This window comes from Motacilla alba, chromosome 1 (genome assembly GCF_015832195.1).
Source record: "Motacilla alba alba isolate MOTALB_02 chromosome 1, Motacilla_alba_V1.0_pri, whole genome shotgun sequence".
NCBI lineage: Eukaryota > Metazoa > Chordata > Aves > Passeriformes > Motacillidae > Motacilla > Motacilla alba.
The window spans coordinates 75207060-75230252 of NC_052016.1; the positions used below are offsets into that span (position 1 = coordinate 75207060).

At 37.2% G+C, this 23193-nt stretch overlaps 1 protein-coding gene across 1 annotated transcript in view; it reads left to right on the forward strand.

The window, feature by feature from the left end:
* The first annotated feature begins 642 nt into the window (after positions 1-642).
* UCHL3 (ubiquitin C-terminal hydrolase L3) overlaps positions 643-23193 on the forward strand; it is a 40606-nt gene continuing 18055 nt past the window's right edge. The window contains exons 1-6 of the mRNA XM_038140716.1: positions 643-837; positions 1065-1076; positions 10513-10641; positions 12533-12689; positions 13019-13104; positions 14177-14224. Coding sequence (XP_037996644.1) covers positions 796-837; positions 1065-1076; positions 10513-10641; positions 12533-12689; positions 13019-13104; positions 14177-14224 — 474 coding nt within the window. The 5' untranslated portion in view covers positions 643-795. The remainder of the gene's footprint in view (positions 838-1064; positions 1077-10512; positions 10642-12532; positions 12690-13018; positions 13105-14176; positions 14225-23193) is intronic.

Sequence of the window (23193 nt, forward strand, 5' to 3'; positions counted from 1 at the left end):
CAGGAACGTGGTCACAGCACCAGCCTGGCAGAGCTCAAGAATCGTCTGGACAAAGCTCTCAGACGCATGGTGTGACTCTTGGGGACGTCCTGTGCAGAGCCGGGAGCTGGATTCCATGACGCCTGTGGGTCTCTTCCAACTCAGAATATTCTGTAATTCTGAGGTGTGGGGGTAATCTGCTACTGCTGCTCAGCAGTTCCTCTGACTCCCTTTGTCCCGCCTCGCCCCGTGGCCTGCCCCGTCCCCCGCGAGCGTATTTCGCCGACCGCTGCCCATGCCTTCCCGCGGCGGTTCAGCTCAGCTGCTGGAGGCCGCTCGGAGGGGCCGGGCTGCGGGGCCGCTTGGCGGGCGCTCCCGCGGCTCCGCCGTGCCCGGCTCCAGCCCCCGCCGTGCCCCGACACCGAGCGGCGGCGCCCCCCGGCGGCTACGGCGCGCCCCGCAGGCCCCGGCGGCGGCGCGGGAGAGGAACCACCCGCTGCCCCGCTGGGAGAGTCCATTGCCGGGGGAGCCAAGAGGGAGGGGAGGGGGGAATCTCCCGGGCCTCGCCGCCCGGAGCACTCTGGTCACGCACGGCGGCCACTGCCGGGCGCGCAGCCTCGGCCATCTGCGCGAAGCGGCGCGGCGGTGCGGGCGGGCGCCGGGCGGGTGTTTCCTCCTTCGCCCGCCCCCCCTGCGAGGCGCGGCGCGGTGACGCGGCCCCGGGTCAGGGCTGAGGCGCGGCGGCACCGTGAGGCGCTGTCAGAGCCGCGCTGAGAGGGTCCGCCCAGCTCCGCACCGGGATCCGCCGCCGCTGCCATGGAGCCCCATCGCTGGCTGCCCCTGGAGGCCAACCCCGACGTGAGTGCCCGGCCTGGGCATGGGGCGCTGCCGTGTGCGCGGGGCGCTGCCCGCCCGACAGCCTGCCTGCTGTGGGGCCGGCGGAGAGGAGAGGGCAGAGGGCTCCGGGCCGCGCCGGACCGCATCGCCTCTTAAGGGGTGGCTGGTAGTGGTAGGGATGGAGGAAGGTCTTATTCCTTGGATCCGACTGGGTCTTAACTACCTTCTGTTTTCTGGTTTCTTTTCAGGTCACGAATCAGGTAAGAAGCTATTATTTGAGGTAACCTTTAGTCTCTGCAGCTTTGGGCCCTTCTCCTGTCGTTTTCGTGTAGTAAAGGCTCCGTCTTGTCCAAGGAGAGTGCCCCCTTCCTTCCCCACGCGTGTCTGCGCTCGGTCTTCTCATGTCGGACCATACTGGAACTTCTCCCGTAAAGATACTATATGAAAGAAAAACGAACAGTAAAAAGAGAATAGTTGTGGCCTGGCTTTTACTGTAATGAAATCTCTGATGTTTTTCAAGGTGGGTTTTAATTCATTCATTAGTGGTTAAAACATTAATTTATATGTAACATGTACTAGGTGTGGACCTGTACATGATGGCTTTGGGCACATGTATGAATCTGCTTGCATCACTGTGTTATTGTCTCATACTTCTTTGGCTGACCATAAAAAATAATGTAATTTTACCATATTTGCACTTTTCTAATTATTAATGACAATATGTGCGTGATTTGTTGTCGCTGTTTTTGTTAGCATGGTGGAACCCACGATAGAGAAAGGAAGCTTGTTCTAGTACACAAAACAATGCTCCCACTAAATAAGCTCTGGCTGAAAGGAAATCACACGTACTCTAACCCTGCATCATGTTCTCAGTGACAATTTTGAGCATAGCATTAATGGTCAGTTGTTGATTTTAGCAGGCCTGTTGATAATGTTAAAAATAGTGTTTAAGCCAAAGGGCTCTGAAACTTCCAGCAGCAAAATTGTGTTCTTAAAACTATATTGTTGAAATATTTTGGAAACTGGGAATTTCTGTGAAGTGTGTTTTGTTTGGGTTTCTTGTTGTTGTGATGCTGTAATACACAAACTACATCTGCAGGAGAGTGAAGGTTAATTTGATACTGGGTCATTTTGTGCATTATAGTTTCCTAGGGCAAATAATTTTACAATTCGTCCAGTATTCCTGCTGTGGAGCGATTTGAGAAGTCTGTAATCCCAGTCTTCTGAGCTAAAGTTGATGGCCTTTCCTGGGAGTCCATCTTGAACACGTGCTATAGTTTCCTCTTTTTAATTTTGGAATTCAGAGACTTAAATTCCAGTTTGGAAGAAAATAAGTGAATAAATAACTAGTAAGAATTTCCAATTATCTAACTTTTTCTTCTGACTTTCCAGATGGTGAGATGAGCTCATCATGGTACAAATTAAGACCACCTTTAAAGTAGAAATTGAGGAGGAGAAAATAGTGACATTCTTTCATATGACATACCTTGTATCCCTCTGTCTTTATGTTGTATGGAGAAAATCCTAAAGGGATGTCAAATGTACAGTTTTAAGTATGTTTAAAATTCATCTCTTTTGCCCATTGGTGGTGGATGTAGTTGTTGTAGATGATCATGGATGATAGGAATTTGTATTCCACAAGGTTTTCTTATTACTCTTCCTGTATAGAAAAGGCCACTTGAAACCAATTAGACTTCCTCCTTCACTATCAGTCTTGCCTGAGCAGGATTGTTATTATCTAGACTGAGAGATGTATATTAAAAAAATAATTACCAGGTGGGTGTTGAATATGAATGAACCTTGCATTATTAATCGTAGTTCTTTTAATTTCATCAGTACAGTGGTGAACTGTGTAGCAACAGGGCTGTTAGTCATAAGTTACTCATATCCTGCTTGTGTTTAAAACAACGATAATAGTAATTTGAAATTCTAATGAAGTTGGTAACTAATTTTTGGAAAATCCTGTTGAGTTAATTGCAAGGATGGGCATTTCTTGTAGTACTCTGTACTGTGCTCTGTAAAATATTCTAGAAGTCTTTAGCATTAAAACCCCAATGGTCTGCCTCTACAAACTGCAATATTTACTAATAAATGACTGGTAGTCATTTAATACACGTATTTGGACATACATCTAGCCAAGTGCCAAGTGTTTCTTCTTTGTTTGTTTGTTGTTTGTTTTTAGTTGAGTGTTAGACTACCTCTTATGCATACTACTTTTGTTAGTGTTAAAATTATTGCTAGGTATGGTAGTGAACTGTTAAATTAAAAAAAATTCCAGTGACGTGTAAGACGCATAGATTCTTAGTGTTAGATTGTAATTAGAACTATCATTGAGTGCTTAACACTGTTTTGATTATTTCACCGATAATTTTATTCCCCTTATTAACAGTAGTTAGTAAGGAAGAGTACTAAATGCAGGTTCATTTGCTTTTATTATGTTCTTACAATACTGTGTCTTCTCTGGTTTTAAAATATAGTCTGTAAATTTGAGGCTTTCAGTCTTTGCGGTAGAAATTCAGGTGATAAGGGGAAAAAAGGGTATTTCTCAGTTAGAGGTAAGTGAAGTCTTTCAAAAATATCTCAGAAGTTTTTCTCTATCTGAAAATGTTTATATCATAATACCAGTCCAGGAATTTGTAAATCTTTAATCTGTATAGAACATCTCTTTTTACATATGTGTTAAAATTATTCGAAGGTTCAGAAACTGGCTGCTGAGGGTAAACAGGAATTTTCTTTCTTAGCTTTAAGGATTTCCAGTGGCCGTGGAAATGTCCCATGTGTCTGTAGTGATGTTTTCAAGAGAGAAGATGCAGCACACAGTGCTGGTTGTAATGAGTGAAGTCAGGAGTTAAATGTGCCGTACAGTGCTGAGTTATTGTCACAGTACTTTTTTTTCTCCTTCACTTCTACAGTCTGACAGAATGAATTGTTGTCTACCTCTGAGACAGAAAGAGTTGATGATTCAGCATTTACAAAGCTCCATTTTGTGAACAGTGATGACAGGGAATGGTTCCTTCTCTTTGACCTTCCTTTGGTGGGGGCCTGACATGACAAGTGCTACCCTCCTTCCTGGGTGTCTTATGGGATTTTCCTGGGAGAAAGCAAGAAAATTGTGTTTATCAATTACCATATATATGATGTTTGTGTATCTTGTTCCAAATTTCTTCTGAAAAAAAAAGAGAGACTGCCTGTAAATTTTTTTTGAGTGAAAAGATTAGAACACAAGCTGATTGTTTTTCCTCATAATGTTGCTTCAGTCTGGCTTGCAACCCACAATTGATTGTCTAGGAAGTGTAGATAAACAAAAAGTATGGGTGGATATTTTTCTTGATGTCCCACCTTTTTTTGTTCTCTCTTCTCTTTTTTCATCTTACACATTCTTAGAAGTATCCCTGCTTCCTGAATAAGATAACATTTCCACTCATGCCTTCGTTGGATCCAGATAATGATAGAGTAATTGACTGCATCTGATTATGAAGCTCAAGCACTGGCTTCAGAGTTTGACTACTGCATGTTGGCTGTGGCTTGAGTTTCTTTTACCCCGTAGGGCTTAGTTGCTGGTTCTTAGTTACCTTCCAGCATTATTTGTAGGCTTTTGATCCTACTTTTTTTTTTGGGGGGGGGGGGGGGGTGGGGTTTTGAGATTTTTTAAGCCATTAAGGTATTGAGAGTCAGCTGCATAAAGAAAATTATTGTAGCTCATGAACACCATTGACAGCTGTGACTTGAAAGTTACAGGGACAATACAGCTCACAAAGCATAGAGCAAATGGCAGGAACTGGATACAGCCAGTCTTTATCCATATATGGAACACCTCTCTTCAGGGTGTCAGGCAAATACAGAGAAGAATTAAGTATCTTGGAAGCAGGACTTAGTCTTCCTAAAGGATCTTTTCATTTCCTGTACTCTGAAACACTATCCCACAAGCTTTCCCAAAGAAAAGCCGTAGTGATCAAAGTAATTGAAAATGTGGTGCATTGGAAGGTAGCACTCGTAGATGAGGCACTGAGGTGCTGTCTTAGTGGGAAAGGATGTTGGCTGTGGAAAAACACAGATGTCCTTCTAAAATGCCTAGCTAAGCTTACCTTTTTTTTCAGATGAGGGAGTGGAGTTTAACTCTTTTGTGGTAAGCAGAGTGAAAAATAGTGGAGATAGTGCACATGTTTGGAAAACAGCCTCTCATTACTCATGTAGCCTCCGGAAGTTGAAAACCAGGATTCAGTTTGTGTCTTTCTGTAAAGACAATATCCCAGAAAGCCTTTCACAGAGCCAGCAAAGGGGGAATGTTGAACCTGTGGTGCTGCATAGACAAGGATAAATATGAAGGAATTGTAGGTGACCACTGTGAGAGCACTTAGTGAATGGCTTCTTCTAGTTTAAAGTATCTCCAACTATGTAGCCCTCCTACTGAGTTTAAATAGGTAAATATGTTGCACAAGGAAAATGGTCAGTTGTTTTGGGGTTCAGAGTACTATGTATATGAATAGTTGAAAGATTGCCTTAGCTCAGTCTTTGTATGTTCTTCAGTAATTGTAAGCTATGAAAAACATGTATTTAATTCCTCTACATGTATTTGCCTCTTCTGGTCCTTCTTATGGTCTTTTTTGCTCAGTTTCTTAGTTTTTGTTACAAGGAAACCCTTACTGTCTTGAAAGGGGAAAACAGGTGACAGTTATATGTTATATATGTTATCTTGGTGCACTGAAATGCTTTTTCCCACTTAGGCATTTTCCTTGCTTAAAAGACCAGCAGAGTCAGTAGAATCCAATGGTTGTTTCAGTAAACTGTAAAAAAAGAAATGTGTATAACAGCTTATTTAGAAGAGTGGATTGATCCAGCTTATTTCTGTTATGACTAACTTCTTAGATCATGCAAACAGGTCTGTTAAATGTTTTTCGCAGAATAAGGCAGTATTCTGTTTTGAACCAGTGTCTCAGTGTCAACACCTCAGGACTCTGCTGGAAGCATTTTAAAGCTCTTGCTCAGTGGTTTCAGAGGAGGCCTGGGTCAGCTGGTTTGTCCAGATTTCTCAGTGCTTTTTTTTGCATTGCCTGGTTGAATATGTACAGCAGTGTCTGGGCATACTGTGTGTTAAGTTTCAAAACTGCTTTATGGATATGAGAAAAATACATACCTCTCATTTTGAAGAACAGGAGCACTAAGTGTGAGTCAGTGTTGCTCTTCTAGACACCACAAAGTAATGAACACAACTGGAAGAATAATAATTTTGTGGATGTAAGTTTTCTCACATTTTTGAAAAAAAAAATTGTGATGGGCTGTATTCTTTGAACTTTACTATGGTGTCCCAAAGTACAGAACCTGAGGATGTTAAAGAATTTGTAATAAATTTTGATTTTCCCAAGGAAGTCTAGTATAATGGGTCATCTCTTGTTTGAGTGAGATCATACTGTGGCCATTCTAAGTGAGGAGTAGTTGGTAAAGAAGAATAATGCAGCTTGTGTAAGTTCCAGCTGTCTGTTTGCTCCTGGTGTGCCTTTTGACCTGCTGTACAGAACTAAAGTTTTTACAGCTGCTACATATGACTGAAATGATGCTGTGTCTAAAATGTACTGAAAAATTATGCCTTCATTTTAATTCCATAAACATAATGATGAAAGAACGAAGATCCTCATAATGCTCCAACAGTAAAATACTGTTTGGGTGGTTCCCTTATATCTAGAAAGGAATTTCACTTCTCAAATGGACTTGGTTTTGTTACATGCTTCTAGAAATGATGTGTAAAGAATTAAAAGCAAAATATTGTGCATTTGTATTTTTAAAATAGATGAATAAGAATTGGATACTTTAATGAATGAATAATTTTCCCTTTCTTGATGATTATTCAATCAGTTACATTTTACTCATTATCTCACTACAATTTAGGGGGGAAATTGCCTTGAATTCAATAAAGTGCCAAAAATTCTTGTGCTTTAATGAAAAAGTTAGAAAATATTGATTGTTATAATTGGTTTATTTATATGTTGTCCTTCCAGTTTCCTAAAGTCCTAAGAACACTTCATTTTTGCAGAAGAAAGTCTTAGATGGTTTTGTTGTGATATAGAGATGCTTTAATGCATTCAGCAGAAGTACAATAAAATGTAGATACTGTGGGTGTTTGGTTTATATTTGTGCTAGAAGAGGATGGCAACAGTTAGTTCTTCTCACAGAAGCTCTCTTGACTTCTGCATCTGAGAGTCTGGAAATGTTTGTGCATTTTGCCAGTTTTATGTTTTCATGGTTCCAACTTTTATATGAATACCCCAGTAAGATGTGGAAAAATCCAGGTCTTGAGTATAATGCCTTAGTATTTAAAATGTGACATTCCTGAACTATTTGCGGAAGCTGTCCAACTTTAGTTGCATTTTAAATGTCAAGCTCTTCTTTTGTTTCAGTTTTTGTCCTCACTTCATTTTTACATGCAAGTGACAGAGTAGAAAAGCACATTGCTGCTTAGACAGTATTTCAGTTGTGCATTTAGTTGTGCAACTACTACATGAGTTGATAATAAGTTTCACCCTTACATTGTCTTATCCCACTTAGCCTTTCTGCCTCTCCATAATTCGGATAGATCAAATCTTCCTACTGGCTCTGGAACTGTGTTGGCAGAAGTAGGATTCTAAACTATGTTAAAGATAACTGCTCTGTGCTTTTTTCAGTTGGTAGGCTGAAGTAGTGGTACCAGCCATGAAAACAGAATAGCTTATACCACATGCTGTGTGGGTAGAGTGCATAGAAGTGCCTATTGTAATGTTTTTGCTAATAACCAACATTTAGACATACAGATTTACAATTTGTGATCATTTAGAATAGAGTGAGGTAGGCTGGAAGAGGCTTTTGAGTTCTGCAGACTGACCATATTCTGTTCAAAACAAGTTGCTCAGCAACCAGTCAAGTTCTGAATTTCTCAAGACACAAACTCCACAGTCTCCTGGACAGTTTGTGCTAATGTTTTACTATGTTTGTTATTTTTTAAATTTATTTTTTAAATGCCTTCCTTATGAAGTTACATTTCCCTGTGTTTCAGCCTCTTGTTTCTCTCTGTTTTTCTGTGTGCTGCTGCGATGAGTCTTTCTCCATCTTCTCTGTGCTCTCCGTTAGCTAGTTATAAACAGTAGTAGTCAGGTGAGAGAGAAGGGCCTTCTGGAATACTGGGGCAAAAGGGACAAATTCACAGCAAGTGCAGATAAGGGTGAGGGGTGTAAAGTAGTTTCTAAAGTGGCTTTTTGTCTACTCGCTAGCTGGACCCGTGAAAAAACAGAAAGTGTTTTTCAGCAAGGTCTTTTAAGACAAGAAGAAAAGAGACAACCAAAACTATTACAACAATCTGTAAAAATAAAGTTGTAAAAAAGTGAATACTAGATACAGATGTGTGGGGGGTTTTGTGCTGCTGTTGTTGTTCTTCCTGAGTTCCTCCAAGACTTCTGTAATATAGCCAAGAATTTTTCTTTTTTTCTTTTATAAGGTGGAAGCTCAAAGACCTATAAATTAAGAATTGTCAGCAGTGTGATAAGCAGTGGCTGAGAAAAAGATCCTGATATTCTCTTGTGCAGATCCAGAGAACTATGAAGCTGCTATTTTATGTTATCTTGCATACATAGTATCAATAAGTTAAGAGAAAGTGAACAGCTGAAAATAAGTGAGCCCTCAAAGAACCCTAACTGTTCTTTACAGTAGGTATTTGTAGCATAAAATTGCTTGGATAATCCCTCAATAATTGGAAAGGAAAACAGCAGAGATCTCTCAACTTTTTAGACAGTGACATTGTCTAAAAAGTGTACTGAACTTCCTGCTGTCCTAAAACAGGAATGACTTTGTCTTCCCATCCAGCCATCTATTGTTCATCTGTTACCCATCTGTCACCCTCTCTTACACAGGGACTTATTCTACACAGTTTTTTAAATCTACTTAATAATTTTCAGAAGGCTATTTCTATCATTTTTTCCAGGCCTGAATGAAATCCTCTTGACATGCAGAGAGATATCTTCTTTGCCTACTTTGACTCTATCCTTAGTATTTTATTTTTGGTTTATGATTCTAGAGCAGAGTTACTCTGGTTGTGTGTTAAGATCACTGCTTGTCATACTAAGCTTATGCTCTTGTTGTTCTCTGTAGTGCTGACCATCATTTTTCGTTGTCGCTCTCATTGTTTACTGGAAGTTAAAATTTCTCGGACTGTAACGTTTCTAGATGGTATGGTACGTGAATAATTAAAGGTGCCCTCTATCAATGGAATTTTAGTTCTGTTAAATTCTTAATTCAGGACTTTGAGTAAACCATTCTTGGGTTTAGTTAGCATTTTGTTGACTTTGGGTTTAAAGGGGTTGGTTTTATTTTTGTTAGTTGGTTGCTTGGTGATTTTTTTTTCTCCAGTGGTGTAGAACAGGACAAGAGACTAAACCACTTACTTGTCCAGTAACTTAATGGGGTTCTTTATCATTGTCTTTTCTGGTTTGTGGGGTCTTTTTCTAGGTGAGTGTTGTTTTGGTTTTTTGGGGTTTTTTTTTGGGCATTTGTACCCTTATTTCATGTAATGTTGCAAAATATCAAATGATATTGCAATAGAAACTTGATTTTTTTCAGTTCTGTTACTTTCCCTGCAATAAAAATGATAGATTAATTGCTGGCTTAATAAGAAAAGTACTGGAAGTACTTCTCTTATAATTAACATGTTAATGCACCCATACATGTAGTCTCTTCTCTTTGGAATTTGGTGGTTTTTTTTTTTTTTTGTTTTTTGGTTTTTTTAAATAAATTGCTATTCAAAAAGTGGTAATTATCCTCACAATGTAGAAGGGTTAGAATAAAAGTTCAAAATACACTGTCTTGTCTTTCATCAGTTACTAAATGCTTAACACTTCCCCTTTTCCTCATGTTCATTCAAACATCTGCATATGCCATGGTGTACAATTAGTTTTTTCATCTAATTGTAAATGGTCACTGTGTGCATAGTAACAACAGTTCCTGAATTCAGCTAGGTTCTTCCAGACTGACAATGAAAATATTTCAAATTGTCTTTGATCATCTCTGTGGTTATTAATTCTGCAGCTGTTGTTGTGATGCCTAGTTTATTTGACTACAAGAAGAGCATCCAATGAAAAAGTGAGCATCCAATCTTCAAAATATATTACTCCATCATAATTTGAAGGGATTTTTCTTGTAAAAGCTACACTAACTAAAGTGTGTATCTTGTGTGGTTTTACTCCTAACATCTTTTTGCTTGTAGGAGCTCCAGTATGATCCCTGGTGCCAGGTATTCTGAAGTCATGGAGTCAGATAATACCATATGGAGTTAAATAATGCCATAAATTTGTTCGTATGTGCTCTGACTGATGGCTCTGATGATTCCTAGTTAACATGAATATTCAATAAAAATAGATTCACAAAATCTTCTGTGTTGTGACAGAACACTTTTTAAATGGTTGAAGTGCTTTGATGCTTCAGTAAATAGTGCTGGGAGTGTTTCCACTTCCCTTCCATAGAGACTATCTAAATATATAAAACATGGGGCTTTTGTGTGTGTGTGATTTATTCAGCCTTATTTATTAAAACTTGTATCTCTTTTATTCTCCTTAAATTTTAGAAAGCGTGGGTTGTTTTAATGTATTTCACATTGTGGATACTCTGTTATGCTTCTGAAAAGAGAGGTGTTTGAGTGTACTTGTTTAATATTACGCTTTTTTTTTTTTCCTTTTCCAGTTCCTGAAACAGTTGGGTATACATCCTGACTGGCAATTTGTAGATGTTTATGGTATGGAACCAGAACTGCTTAGCATGGTGCCGAGACCTGTGTGTGCAGTACTACTTCTCTTTCCAATAACAGAAAAGGTAAATGTTTATTTGATAATCAGTTAATTGCTTTTATCATAAGTAAAATGGGAATGAAAGTTTGAATCTTGTACTTCGCTGTCATATTAGAATCAAAATGAGACTCAAGCTTTATTCAAGACACTTCTTCATTAAAAATAACTCAAAGAATGCATCTTTCAGAACCTTCTTTTGATAATCTTGCATGTATATTTCTGATTTCTTTTAAAATCAGAATGGGAAAAGCTAATGTAGAAGCACGAAGGTATATGCCTCACACTTTTCTATTACAGGCAATTTAAGGTTTTTTTTATAATAAGCACTGTGAAATGGCTCAATTTGCTAATTTTAGCAGAAAGCTCCAATAGCATAAGGAAAATAAGAAATAAGGTGTAGGACAATATGCAACTCCTTTTTGAGTTTTTGGCCTGTTGCACTGACAGTCCTTCAGACCTCAATCCACTTTCAGATCAGTCATCAGTATTGATGTGCCTTTCACTTCTTGGACAGATGGGACGTACTATTAAGATGAAAGACAATTTCCCTTCCATCTGTCACTATGTTGGACTTTGGTTAAATCTTCAATGTGCTTATTCTGTGTCATCGCATGCTTTTACATAGTGTGATTCATATTGATCTTTCAATTTATAACTATTACATGTTTGTGATAAGGTCAGCCAAAAAGGTTGAAGTGAATGTATCCAAAATTAATTCTTTTAATATGTCTCTCAGAAAGAATATGTAGCTTATAAGGACAAATCACTTAGCTATTGAAGCTTAACTTCTAAACACAAGGTGTTGAAATAGACAGGAGTGACAAGTCAGTCTTCCTACACATTATGTCCTGTAAACCTCTGCATTCTCAGTTTCTCCAAAACAGCTATGCAGGCAGTACTTTTCAAGCTTGATTTTAGCTACCTTGATAGTTTTGAGCTTAATCAAAACTTTCAACTCACCTGTCCTCAGGGGAAATTTCTCAGGAGTTTGCAGGAAGAGTTCCTTGGTAGCATTCTGCAGTCTTACTTTACTTTCATCATACTTGTATAAAAAGCCCATCTACTTCAGAATTCTTTTTTTTTTGTCTGCAAAAGTACCTAGTAAAAGAGGCAAAGGAGGAAGCATTAACTGGAACATTTGTGGATTTATTTCTTTCTTTTTCTGTCTGAAATTAAAATTTAACAAAAGAAAATAAACAAAAACCTCAAACAAATCCATTAAAAAGAAAACCCCATAACAACACCCCCCGCAAAGAGCTAACAAATGACAGGCAGCAACAAAAAAAAGCACAAAACTGACACACTATTGCACAGTATAACAGGTTTTAGTCAAATATGATCTTTATAAAACAAGTATTTGAGATTGTTCAGTCAAAGCAAATTCTCTTTTTGCTACAGAATTTAAAAGTTTACTTTATGATTATTGCTTCAGAAGGGCCTGTTTTGATGTCTTGGGTGTTATATAGATCTTATTTTATATTACTGGGAAAAACGAAATGTAACAGTGGAATATTTAAAGAATGCTTCATGATGATTGATCACCTGAAGTATTATGGCTTTCTTGATAGCACTTTGACACTTCTGTCCTTAAAAAGCCATTAAAGCCATTAAAGTTGCATTGAAGAGAGATGGTGACATGAGCTCAGATCAAGGAAATATTTTGAAAATTTTTAAAGTTGTGTTAGATAACTCATATTCAAAACAATGTTTCAAATGTGAAGACATTTGGTTAGGAAACAGTATAGAGCAGTTCAGATAAGTTTACATATACTTGTTGGACCACATGTGTTAAACATTTCAAATGGCAGTATTAATTAGCTGTTGTATTTTATAAATTGTTTTGTCTTGAATGATGTAGCTATTCATACTATTTGTGGAATAACTGTAACTATTTATGTCTTTAACTTTCCTTCTAGTATGAAACCTTCAGAACAGAAGAAGAAGAGAGGATAAAAGCTAAGGGACAAGATGTCAAATCATCAGTGTATTTCATGAAGCAGACCATTAACAATGCTTGTGGGACAATTGGGCTAATTCATGCTATTGCAAACAACAGAGATAAAATGAACTTTGGTAAGATTTTTTTTGTTTGGTTTTTGTTGGCTTTTCCCTTTTTTCCCTCAACTGTGGGGAGCCATGGAGGGAAGGATGTGTTTTGTACTATTTTCTCTGAATATAACCATTCATAAAGGCTGAAGAAGTGCATTTTTACCTATAATTACAAAATGATTATTTTATACTAATTTATTAACTAAAGCACTTGAAACATTGCGAAGTCAGCCTTCTGTGTCTTAAAAATACAGTGCAATTCTGTCTTCAGATCTTTTGTTGGATTCTGTAAGCTGTGAATGAAGTTGGAATTAAAACATGACACTAATTATGTATTTTTAAATTTTTTTAAGAAACGAATTCTTCACTGAAAAAGTTCCTAGAAGATTCATTATCTATGACTCCTGAAGAGAGAGCCAAATACTTAGAAACTTATGAAGTTAGTATCATGTGTTTTTACTTTTATTTTAAATGGTGTAAGAATTACTTGCATGAGCAGGTACTGTCCTTGGGGGTTGACTCAGTGAAGCAGCTAAACAAATTTGATTTTACAGTGAGCTTGTGATCAGACAGTTGCTACAAAGGAAGCTCTGCATTGGTATTTTAGAATATTCCTGCCTGCCCATAGCTCAGTCAGCAGAACAGATTTTGTCAATGTTCTCATCCATATTAATTCCCTGGCTTAGTTTAAAATTACTTTGAAATGCATGAGAAATGTGTGCATAATCCTCTCTTTTTATGGGTTCAGGATATAGTTTAATGGTCAATTTAAGCTGATCTGGGGCTATTGCTGAAAGGAGAGTCCTTTTGCTGCCTCTTTTAATTTGTGCCTTCTGGTCGTATCTCCATGCTTTCAGCAGCTGAGGCACACAAAGAGCTGATTTGGCTGAAATATGATCTCCTTCCCCTACCATCCTAAACCATGAGATGAGCTAGCTGATAATGTGGTTAGCCACATCATTAATGCTGTTTGAAAGGATGTGGCAGAAACATCTGGCCAGTGGTGGATGGAGAACAGTGCTGTTGCTCCTGATGGTAATGATGGTCCTCTTTCAAGATGAAAACCTTGATGATTTTTAAGTTAGAGCAAATTGTGAAGCTCTCAGGAATATGAGTGTTAACATGTGGCTAAAGGAAGTAGTAACAAACAGAAACAGCAGAGATTTATGACCTTTTCTATGGAAATGCTGGACAGAAAATGACTGATCGGAGCTTCTATCTAAATTATCTTTTCTGCTCAAAATGATAGGTAGAAAAAGCATTTTCTGTGTGCAAGAGTGCCATTACAAACTCTCAGATATTTGATCTGAATTGACTGTTATGAAACTGAAAGAGTGGTCTTCTGAGATCCTTGGAGGTGGAGATGATTTGTTTATTAACTTTCTTATTTATTATAAGCACTGAACAAAAATAGTTACATCTATGTAATTGATAAAATGAAGGCAAGAATTGTTCTTACAACACTTAAAATCTCTCATTTAATGTCTGATTGAAATATATTTTAATTTTAGGCTATTCGTGTCACTCATGAATCCAGTGCCCATGAAGGTCAGACTGAGGTATCCATGTTTTAAAAAAGTCTTTGTTTATATCTACTTTGAGTTGAATATAATTGACATGAAAGCAATCACATGTTAAAGGTTTACAGGGAAATTGAGATTATTGCTTGGTTTTCAGAATTGTGTCATTAGTCCAAAATTAAGTGGCGTTGCTGCGGGGGAAACCAAACTTAAAGCTTGGGGGCTTTTTGTTTGTTTGTTTGTTTGTTTGTGGGTTTTGGTGGTGGGGGTTGTTTGCATTAGGTTTTTTTAGCTCTTATATAACATGAAAGATCTTTCTAAGCTTCATTTCAGAGTAAAACAGACAGAAACATGAGGTTTTCATGTTGCACGTTTGTAGGTAAAACTGTAAGATTCATAGTAACCATACAAGTGTATCAAACGTTTTATGAGAGTTTGGAAAGTTATAATTCAGGAAAAGAAATAGTCCAATAGTTGGTTTGCAGTTGTGTGTGTGCCGTTTATATACAATACAAATTGAGATAAATTCTCATTCATACATACATTTATAAGGATTTATGCCCCAACAGTTTGTGTGATGTGGAAAAAACAACCTAGTAGCTGACAGAAGAATGCTGAAATAACCATAAACTTGAACATTCAACATTTTTCTGCTTCAATCATACTAAGTCAGTTTTCCATCTTTCCAGTTTAGATTTCAGTATCTGTTTGACAAAAAAAAAAAATTATATTGTTGCTAGCATTGCTTTGTTTGACAAAAAGAGAAACACTTCTATGTTTGGCTGTGGCTCTAGTGACTCATCCAGTCTCTCTTTTTGAAGTGCACTAGGTAAGATTTTCCTTTTTTTTTTTTTGTGCAGGGTCTTCTATACAATCTAGGAGAAAGCAAAGCAATCCTTTCTGCTCCCCCTTGCCCTGCCTGGAAATAGAAATGATGAGAATTGGTTTAACTATTTCTGTTAGAGATACTCAACTTCCTTTGTAGTATTTTATTTAAAAAACCACACCACTCTCTCTTCTTATCTTGTTCCCTAAATTAGCCAGTGTTCTATATTTCAAGAAGAAGCATCAGAACAAATTTGTAGTTTTTTCCTTTTCTAAGTAAGAGACTCAAAAATCTGGTCTGTTTTTTTCTTTTTTTCAAATGAGTTCACTTCTAGATATTCTTGGCCAGCTCAGAAAGATATGATCCCAACAAATTGCTGAAGACTGAATCTTTTCCAGAGATCTTTGTGAAAGAGAAACTTCTTTAGTTATTTTGATGTCCTGTGAGGTTCATGTAGGGAATGATCTGTCTCTGCATTCTTCTGGCCGATATTATGGAATGACTGAGAAAGAAAATATAAGGGCTACTTGTTTTGAGAGTCTTCATGAAGATTCAGGAAGCATCTAAGTGACGATGGACTCTCCTTATAATGGACAGTTAACTTCTTGAACTTCCACTAATTAATTTGTTTCCTGATCAAGATAACCACAATACAAAAGATTAATAATTGCTTGGAAAGATGAAGACTTCTTTTCATAATAAAAAATTACAAGATTGTCTTAGCAACCATGCTTAAACACAGATATTGAATAGCTAGTTTCCTTGCCAATTATTTATTATTCCATTTTGTATAACTCTATCTGTAAGTAATTCAATATGGATATTCCTTACACTAGTGAAATAATTTTTTCCTGTCTTTTTGTTTCCAAAGTTGAAATAGTACAAAGACTGAATACATTTCCCAGGATCATTTTTTCAGAATAGTTCTCATCCATCAACCAAGGAGGGAAGAAACAAACAAGTTTTGTTACTGAAACATCAAATTGCCTGGAAATCCTGTCCTACCAGATGGTAGTTAAACAAGGCAGCAAGACCTCCCCATTCTCTGGTACCTAAGGACTTGCTTTAATTTAAAGTAAAGTTCTTTTTAAGTGAAACAAAATATGAAACATGAATATGCTGAGAAGTGTAACTGAGAGATAAAGTGAGTTAATCTCTTCTTCCTTCCATGGGTACATTTTAAATGTCACAGTGTACTCTCCATGTAGGGGTTGAAGGGACTGATAAACAGCATGATCTTGTAGGTGCTGAAGTTACCATATGCAGGTCATAGAAGGTTGTTGACTTGTCCTGTGGGGTAAGTTGAGGATTTCTAGGACCTTTTGGGAAAGAAAGAAGAGAATCCTATTCCTCCTGCATATCCATTACTTGTTAGGATTACTTTCCTGAGAATTTAAAGTTCATTTAAGAGCACTGGAAAGGAACAAAGTTGCCTTCCTACGACTGTGGTTTTTGACCTCCATGTCCAAAACCCTTCCACTGTCCAAATAGCCAAGGCATGTTCCATAGAAATCTTGAGTAAAGTGGCTTATTTAGTTGCTGAATAATAGTAAGTGCTGTATAGTTAGTGCTTTGTGAACAAAAACACTTCCTAGGTCTTTACCGATCTTTTATAGGTCTCTTACAGATGTAAAGATTAAGAAAACATGCAGGCCTACTTTTTCTTAGGATGGTTAACTTGGCTTGTGTTCTTCACAAGAAAACTACTGTATGGGTAGTTCTGTCCCTTAGAGAGGTATTGCATACTACTGTCCACTTACATTTTTAGAAAGTCTTGCTAAAGCTAATCTGTGTTAGAGTAACTTCCAAAAGTGGGATGGATAGCAGTCAATTCCACTGATTTGTTTAGGAAGGAAGGATGTTTCCTTCCACCATAAAAAACACACCATCATTCGATCAAGATGAAGTTAAATTTTCTGGAGTCATGAGCTACATAAGGTTTAAAACCAGCACAGAGTACAGGCAGTTTATCTTCTAATAATAATGTTTCATGGTTTGGGCTTTTTTTTTTTCTGGGTTCTGATGTTTCAGATATTTGAGGACTCAGTCTTTAATACTTCTCAGTAAAGTCTTTATTTGTTGATTGCCCTTGACAGTCTTGCTATGTCTTCACAGACTATTTTTATAATCTCAGTGACTACTTAGTTTTTACAATATGCTCATGCTTTTTTCTGTTTCATGTATGTAAGTATTTCAAACCTCAAAATAAAGTCTAGCTAGAAATAAAAATCAGAAGTAATAGCATAAAGCAGTGCTATTTTCCTAATATCTGTGTATTTTGTCATCCTGTCTGGTGGTTAGGATTTGTTTCTGTTTTAGTATAATCTGTAATCAGATTTTTTTTCTCCTAAATTTTGTGTGTTTTAAAGAGCTCTTCTCAGGGGGAAAATACTCCCATACTAGGCAAGATATTACTTGTAATGGGCTTCTAGATTCCAGATGATGACTGCTAGAATTTACAGTGATCAGTTTGCTTCTGGGATGTATCATTTCTGTGGGATTTATTTGGCTGAACAAGAGGATGAATTGCTAAGCAAGTGGATCGAAGCTGAAAACTATAGGATGTTCTGCCTTGATGGGTGCTTCAACAGGCTTCCCAAGTTTGATAGCTGTGATTAATTTGCTTAGTTAAAAAAAAACCCAACCACTTTTCTTAAAAATCAAAGAGACTTTTTTCCTTCAAGGAGATTAAACTTTCAAGAACTGTTAAGCAGTTTTCATTTTGATAATTCATTTCAAGTGTGCTAATTAAAAGAGTTGTAAATTTGCACTTAATCCTTCAGGCCAGGTTTTGGACCAGGTTCTGTTAATGCTTCTGGGTTGTGTGGCTCCATGTCTCACTTTATTGCTACAATAAATAGCTAATGCAGTCTTATGGGTACTTTTTATGGATACTTCTGTGTAAATAATGTAGGTCTGTTTAAAATTAATTTGGTAGCAAGTAGTAAGATCTGGGAATGGTTCCACAGAAGAAGTGTCTTGTTGGCTTCAAGGGTGGCTTGATTCTGGTCGTCTGTTCAAGTACCATAATGAGGGCAATTAATGTAAGATTCCTGGAAAAGTATTTCTGTTGAAGTTTATGATGATGAAGCTTACACCTTCTTAAATGACAGGTATTTCATATCCAAAGCTGCCAAAAAAAATAAAGATCTAGGTCTTTACCTTAAAGCTTCATAGATCCAGTGTACTCTTTTCTGTGTGACAACTCCTGAACTGCACATATTGTTGAGAGTAGAATGAGTGCCAGATACTCAAGATCCTCTTTATTCTTCCATGAGTCCTCTGCTGAGCATACACTTCTATTTACAATATCTAGGATGTCTTAAGATGTGGAAAATAGAACCTGTTTCTTTGCAAAACTGTACATACTTTTAAGCTGATCCTTATTTTATTGCTTTTGGCTGGGCCGTCTTTGAGTTTTCCCTTTTGTTTTGCATTTGGGGTTTTTTCCCTTCTTGTTCTTCTGATTCCTCCTTGAGCAGTTCATAGGCTTTGAAACCCTGTACTGCCACATGCCTTAACATTTCTGATACCCTCTTACAAAAAACAAAACCATCCTCTCCCTTTAAAAAAACCACACCCCTTCAAAAATATTAAAATGACAGTTTGTGGATCTGCATTAGCTGTCTAATCAACAGTGATCAATTATAACTAAGTTATAGCAATATTTGAGGGAGGGAAAGTACCAGTTTATAGCAGTGATCAGGATGAGGTTCATCCTTACTTTCAAAACAATTGTAGTAGCTGTTTGCAAGTAAGAGAGCAGAAAATCTATAGGGAACTTTTTTTGAAAACAGAAAAACATGTTATTAAATGAGAGCGACATCCAGGTCTAGAGTCTTTTGCAGAGTGAATAAATTTTGAAATTGGAGTTGCGAAGAAACTTATTTTGTATCCTACCCCCCATTTCCATTAATATTATAAAGTTACTATATTGCTGTCTGGGAGAGCAGGAGAGGAGGAAATGCAAAGGCACATGTTGTATAGAAATAAGCCAGTAGAAATTGTTTAGCTCAATTAAACAATTACATGCTTCAGGGAAGTTATTCCAGGTATAAAATATTATCTGATTCTTGAAATAATTTACCTTTTTAATATGTGAATATAATAATGTGAGTAGAAGATACTTTTGTTGTGCTCTCATATTACTGGCATCTGTATCCAGTACTTTTGCAACTGTGCTTCATTACAGCTCAGTACTACAGTAAGGAAAATGGCGAGCTATGCCACATTAAAAATATTAATTGGCCTTTAGGCAAGGAATTAGATCTGGAGAACAATTCATATTCAATTTCTGCATTTCTCAAGGCTTTGACATGCTTAACTCCTGTTCAAGTGCTATTTTGGTAATAGTATCTGAAGTTTTAGCCAGCTGTGTGTATCTGTGGCTGTTAAAATCATTCTGGCTTGGCAAGTTTCCTACAGTATCTTCATGGATAAGAGCTTCCTGAAACAGCTGATCTTGTAGCCTTGTAGGAGCTAATGCTGGCACAGAGGGGTTACAGGCACACTCCTGGAAAGAGAGGAGAAAGTTTAACAGACTAGACTTAGATCAGCTTTTGTCAACAGCAAACACTCAAATAATTGTGCTGTTACGTGATTGGCAGTGTTTGTGTAACGTCAAGGTATCACTAACTGCTGCCAATGGCTTTCCATATCACTTTTTGACGTAAAGTGCAAGTGATGGAGTGAACGTTTTGTTGTGTCATGTGGTACATGTGGCATATGGAGCCACTTTTGTGATGGAGGTAAAAGTTATTTTGGACAGGGGAGTTTTAGCAATGTTTATGCATTACTGCTTAGCAGAATGTGATTTGTGGTCTTTGGGAAGTTTACTTGTTTAAATGTTACTACAGCATGGCTCAAAATGATGTTTCAATCAAGCAAATAAACACAAGTGATATGGCCACTTGAAATACCTATGCTGGATATTGGTTAGAGAGTAGTAAGAGCTGTGTTGGCTATTGGCTAGAGAGTAGTAAGAGCTTTTGATTTTGTTCACAACCTAAATTCTTAGGAGAAAATTAAGAGCTCTTACATTCATGTATTTTCTTTCCTCTTCCTTAGAGGCTGATGAGAATGTCCACCTAAGCAAAGTTTAACTTACAGTGTTTAAGATTATTTATTAAGAAGCAGAAGATAGAAGAAAACAGAACTTCAGAATAAAATATATCAACTGTTAAGGGAGGGTACAGAAAACACTGCCTTCATTCTGTATCTCTTCCTGTTTGGGTTATTTTAGTACACTTTGTACATCTATTTCCCAACTGACAGCTTTGGCTACTAGAACTGTATGTTCTAGCAAAATGAGGCTCAGAATTGAATGGACTGAGGTGCAGCATCTGAGCTGCTACTTCAAATAGAAACAACATTCTTGCACCTCATTAGACCCTTATCAAAAATATTGATTAAAAAAATCAGCCTTTGAAAATCAAAACTGGTGTTTATACTGAGAGAGTCAAAAATCACAAATAAGAACATGTCTCAGATGTTCACAAAAAGCTGAAATACTGGCACACATCAATGTGTTTACTTAGATACACTTTTTGTTCACAAATATGATGAGGAATATTTTTAACATGGATTGAAGTTGGCAGCCTCTAAAAACACTACCACAGCTTGATTTCTTCTTTAACTCAAAACATAACTGCAAACTGTAGTCTGTAAACTTGTTTCATGTGCCCGGAGAACTATAATCTTGCTTGGAATGCATGAAGTTAGACTTTGATCACAGTAACAGTCGTTAACATTGGCAAGAGCTAAGTAGAATCAATGCACTCTGTTCCCAACTGCTATAAAACTTGAACTTTCAAAGATCTCTGGTTCCCTGGGGCATTACAATTTATTGTTGGAGAAGAAACATAAAGAGCTTCCCTTTTGCTCCTGCCAAGAGCATATGGTGGAATTTTTTTCTTAAATCACCCATATTCCTTGATGTTTCTTCTGAATAATCCATAGTCTTCTAAAGAAACATTTGCATCTTGAGAGAATATAAAATCAATTATGTAACTGTTTCATACATGATTTTTAAGTTAGCATTAGAGAACAAGCATATAATCTCTCCTGTAAAGATGGTGAAGTTGCCTAAAAATTTTAGCTATGGCTTTTTTTCTTTTACAGTCTATAAAGTAAAAGTGTAAAAAAGAGCTTACTAGAATAATGTGAAATATTTTAGAAATTGTGCCTGGTTAGTCTGTGACTCATTGCATTGCCATGTTATCTAACGTGTTAGTGTTTTAGACATGCCTTAATCTGATTTCTATACTGAGCAAATTGCTAAAAAGGTATTAATACAGTAGAATTGTTATTCTGGATCCTATGCTTAACCATAAAATCTGCATGAAGGAATTTTGATTCCTAGGATGAAACATAACTATAGAGGATATTCGCACCCATAAATCCACCTATGGATTTAAATAACAAGTTTATAAGAAATAAATAACACAAGTGAAAAAATGTTTCTACAGTTTTGCATCCAACATCTCTACCAATCAACTGCCATAAGTTTGTTTGGTTTTCCTTTTGTTTGTTTGGTTTTTTGCATCTCTCCAATCCATAATGCTTCCTGTGCTGTTCTTGCACTATCTGTAAGAGACAGCAAGCAGCAGGGTATAGCCAAGTGTGACAGGTGATGGCTGAGTTCACAGTCATTCACAGTCAGCCTCTTGTCCTTAGGCAGAAGAGAACATTATTGAGAACATTATTTGGCTCTCTCCTTTTTTTTTTTTTTTTTTTTCTTTATCAAACCACTAATTTGGAAGGAGAAAACGAAAAGAATTTACAATTCTTAAGACTTACAACATTTTACCAATATGGTTGAAGCTAGACTGTGGGCTAAAAACACTCAGAGAATTGATGTTGCATCAACTGACTTTGCTCAAGGAAGCACTCCAAAAGTAAAGTATTTAGTGTGCAACAATGCTATTCAATTTATTTAAGAAAAAAAATCTTGTGAAGGAAAAACTATTTGAAAAAAAGAATCTAGTTAATTTAGCTTTTGCAGAGCTCCCTAACCTTTGAAATTTTCTTGTGTTTTTTTTGTGATTACATTTTTTTTGATCACAGAAGTCACCATTGTGATAATCTAGCTTGACTTTTGCCTAACATAGACCATAGAACTTTAAGCCTTCAGGGAGAGATAAATTACCACTAATTTTGGAAAGATTTTTTTGGGGTGCTCTAATCTCACCATTTTTCTTGTCTCTACCCATATATCTAGTAAAATAATACTCTTAGGATATTGTACATTCTTAATCATGGGTTAAACTTACATGGAGAGTACTGTAAATATTTTTTTACTGGTTGCAGAAGGACTAACTAAAATGACTGGTGCAGATGTTGATCTGCTAGCAGATGTAGCCCAGTTTGGTCTGTAATCTCAGTCTCAATAATACAGATGTTGGTAATTGTGATGTTGGCAAAATTAGTAGATCTGTGAGGACTGGAGTTTATGAACCTTAACTTCCTAAGAATTTGCACATTGGTCAGGTTTTTGTTGCACATAAGGCATATCTAGTTTGGAACAAGCTTTTTTGCAGTCGAAATACACATGTCTCTAGTTCATGTGAATTCTGTGGTGTAATGTTGGAGATGAGCTCATGAGGCATCATCTACCTCTTTGGAATTCTTCTTTTGTCAGACTCCTCTCCTCTGTCTGGCTGCTTATATTTTTATAAAAACCTGAAGGAACTTAATGTCTCTCAAGATTTCACCACCACCAACATGGGCTTGAAATGCTGTTGAGAAATTTAAAACTCTTATGAAGGAAAGAGGAGGAGGAGGGTTTGTTCAGACAGTGTGACACATAAATTTAATATGCATGTAAAAAACCCGGTAATGGTAATGACTAAGGAAGAAGAACACTCAGTTTTAACTGTAATACAGACCCTTTAAAATATTGTGTTTAATTCATAATGAGCAATTATTTAAGAAAAAGAAAGCTTCGAAAGGTGGTGGGGAAAAGTGATTGATAGATACTAAGTACACCCTCTCTGAGAATAATCTTAAAGCTGTAATAACCCTTATATTGCCCACTTGGTTAGAAAAGTTGTACATTTTATTGTTGCTTCAACCTTCTCCCACCTCTGCTCCAGGGATTACTGTGTGGGAACTGTATAATGAACGGCATGTTGGGAGGAGTCCCTGCACGCTTATGCAATGCAACTGGGCAGATGCAGAACAT